This window comes from Penaeus monodon, chromosome 19, assembly GCF_015228065.2.
Source record: "Penaeus monodon isolate SGIC_2016 chromosome 19, NSTDA_Pmon_1, whole genome shotgun sequence".
Taxonomy (NCBI): domain Eukaryota; kingdom Metazoa; phylum Arthropoda; class Malacostraca; order Decapoda; family Penaeidae; genus Penaeus; species Penaeus monodon.
This window is the reverse complement of record NC_051404.1, coordinates 34,370,759-34,372,169: the sequence shown is the minus strand read 5'-3', so window position 1 is coordinate 34,372,169 and position 1,411 is coordinate 34,370,759. Positions and strand designations below refer to the sequence as shown.

The window sequence follows — 1,411 nt, the reverse complement described above, 5'->3', positions numbered from 1 at the left end:
GGAGCGCGAGGTTTCCCTAAAATCTCCGAGGCACTTTTCGTTTTTTTATAACAGCAATATGCAAAAAGTAACATAAATCATTTAGATATGAAGGGTTTTATTATCCCATATATGAAGGCAGCAACAATGCTATACAGTGTTTTACAGGTTGCACCGATCTTGTAGAATGTTATCTGAAGGAAATCTAATAATTTTCAAGAAATGGATTTAAACAAGTGTTCATGGGAGCATCTCATGTATTAGTTAGTGAGTAAATAATATGCAACAAAGGCTGAGTACTTCCAATATCAAAGAGCGGAAACATGAGATCCATGGAGAGAGTAGTTACAGGCTTCTTTTACAAAACGCAAATAAATTTACGGAATAAGGAAATGAACAATCTAGAACATGATAAAAAATCTAGGGAAAAGAAGGATTATGCAAAAACAAACAGAGTGAGCTCGGTTTTCACGAATTTTTTCATATCCCAAAGACGAGAAAAATTGCAACTATTTTCATGATGATATTAGATCATATACAAAATAATTAAAAAAGCCTGAGCTCAAGCTATAATTATCAAAAGGGAAATCAGTAAATATTGTACCTTCAAGAAAAGGCTATTTCAAGTTAGCAGTTTTCGTCACATAATTAGAATCAATGGATTCCCTGGGCATAGAATCTAGTCCTTCCCTTCCCTGTTTCTAACATAAAGTAAACTAATCACTCGAAAATAGGTAGGAGGAAAGAGCAAGCATTCACCTTGTTTTCAATATATGAAAACACCGCCCGGAAGCCACTGTATTCTATCGTGTCGTCCGAAATGAACTTCAGCCACAGGTATCTGTCCTTCGACGTGATGATGGGCGGGAAAGTACCCCCACAAAAGCGCCCCATCAGGTCGGAGTATCCGTGGGCGCCGTCGCGGACCCCCAGGACGTCGAACTCGCACTTGTTCGACGGCTCGAGGTGGAAGTAGTCCCGGAAATCCACTCTGATGACGTAACCATGCTCGGCTGTGGGGAGAGGACGCATAGTGAGCTTAGAGTCTATTAGGCATGTCGAAGAAAAGCTGAGTGCCTTTCATATATGCAATGTCATAGAAGGCACCAGGAAACGTACCTTAATAACTGACACACTGACCCCAAGAAGATTGCTTCCCGCTACTCTCGCAAGTTCTGCTAACTCTTCAAACATCTATTTCACTCCCTTAATAATACTAAAAATCACACCTACTAAATAATCGAACAAAAATGACTTAAACAACATACCTTCCAAGCGAAGGATGCACTCCGTGTTGTTTGGATAGTTATTCGGGTATAGCGGCGAGTAGAACTCCTTCTTTTCGAGATTCGCGTTACTGAAGCTCTGACACCGCTGCTCCTGGGTCATTTGGCTTGGGTTGAGCATCTCGAAGAGTGGCCCGCTCGCACGC

At 41.2% G+C, this 1,411-nt stretch overlaps 1 protein-coding gene across 1 annotated transcript in view; it reads right to left on the bottom strand.

Moving 5' to 3' along the window:
• Window positions 1-1,411, bottom strand: part of LOC119585397 (neuropilin and tolloid-like protein 2) — a 22,547-nt gene extending 21,136 nt beyond the window's left edge. The window contains exons 1-2 of the mRNA XM_037934060.1: window positions 1,248-1,411; window positions 739-992 (exon numbers count right to left, since the gene is read on the bottom strand). Of these exons, the coding sequence (XP_037789988.1) occupies window positions 739-992; window positions 1,248-1,386 (393 nt within the window). The 5' untranslated portion in view covers window positions 1,387-1,411. The remainder of the gene's footprint in view (window positions 1-738; window positions 993-1,247) is intronic.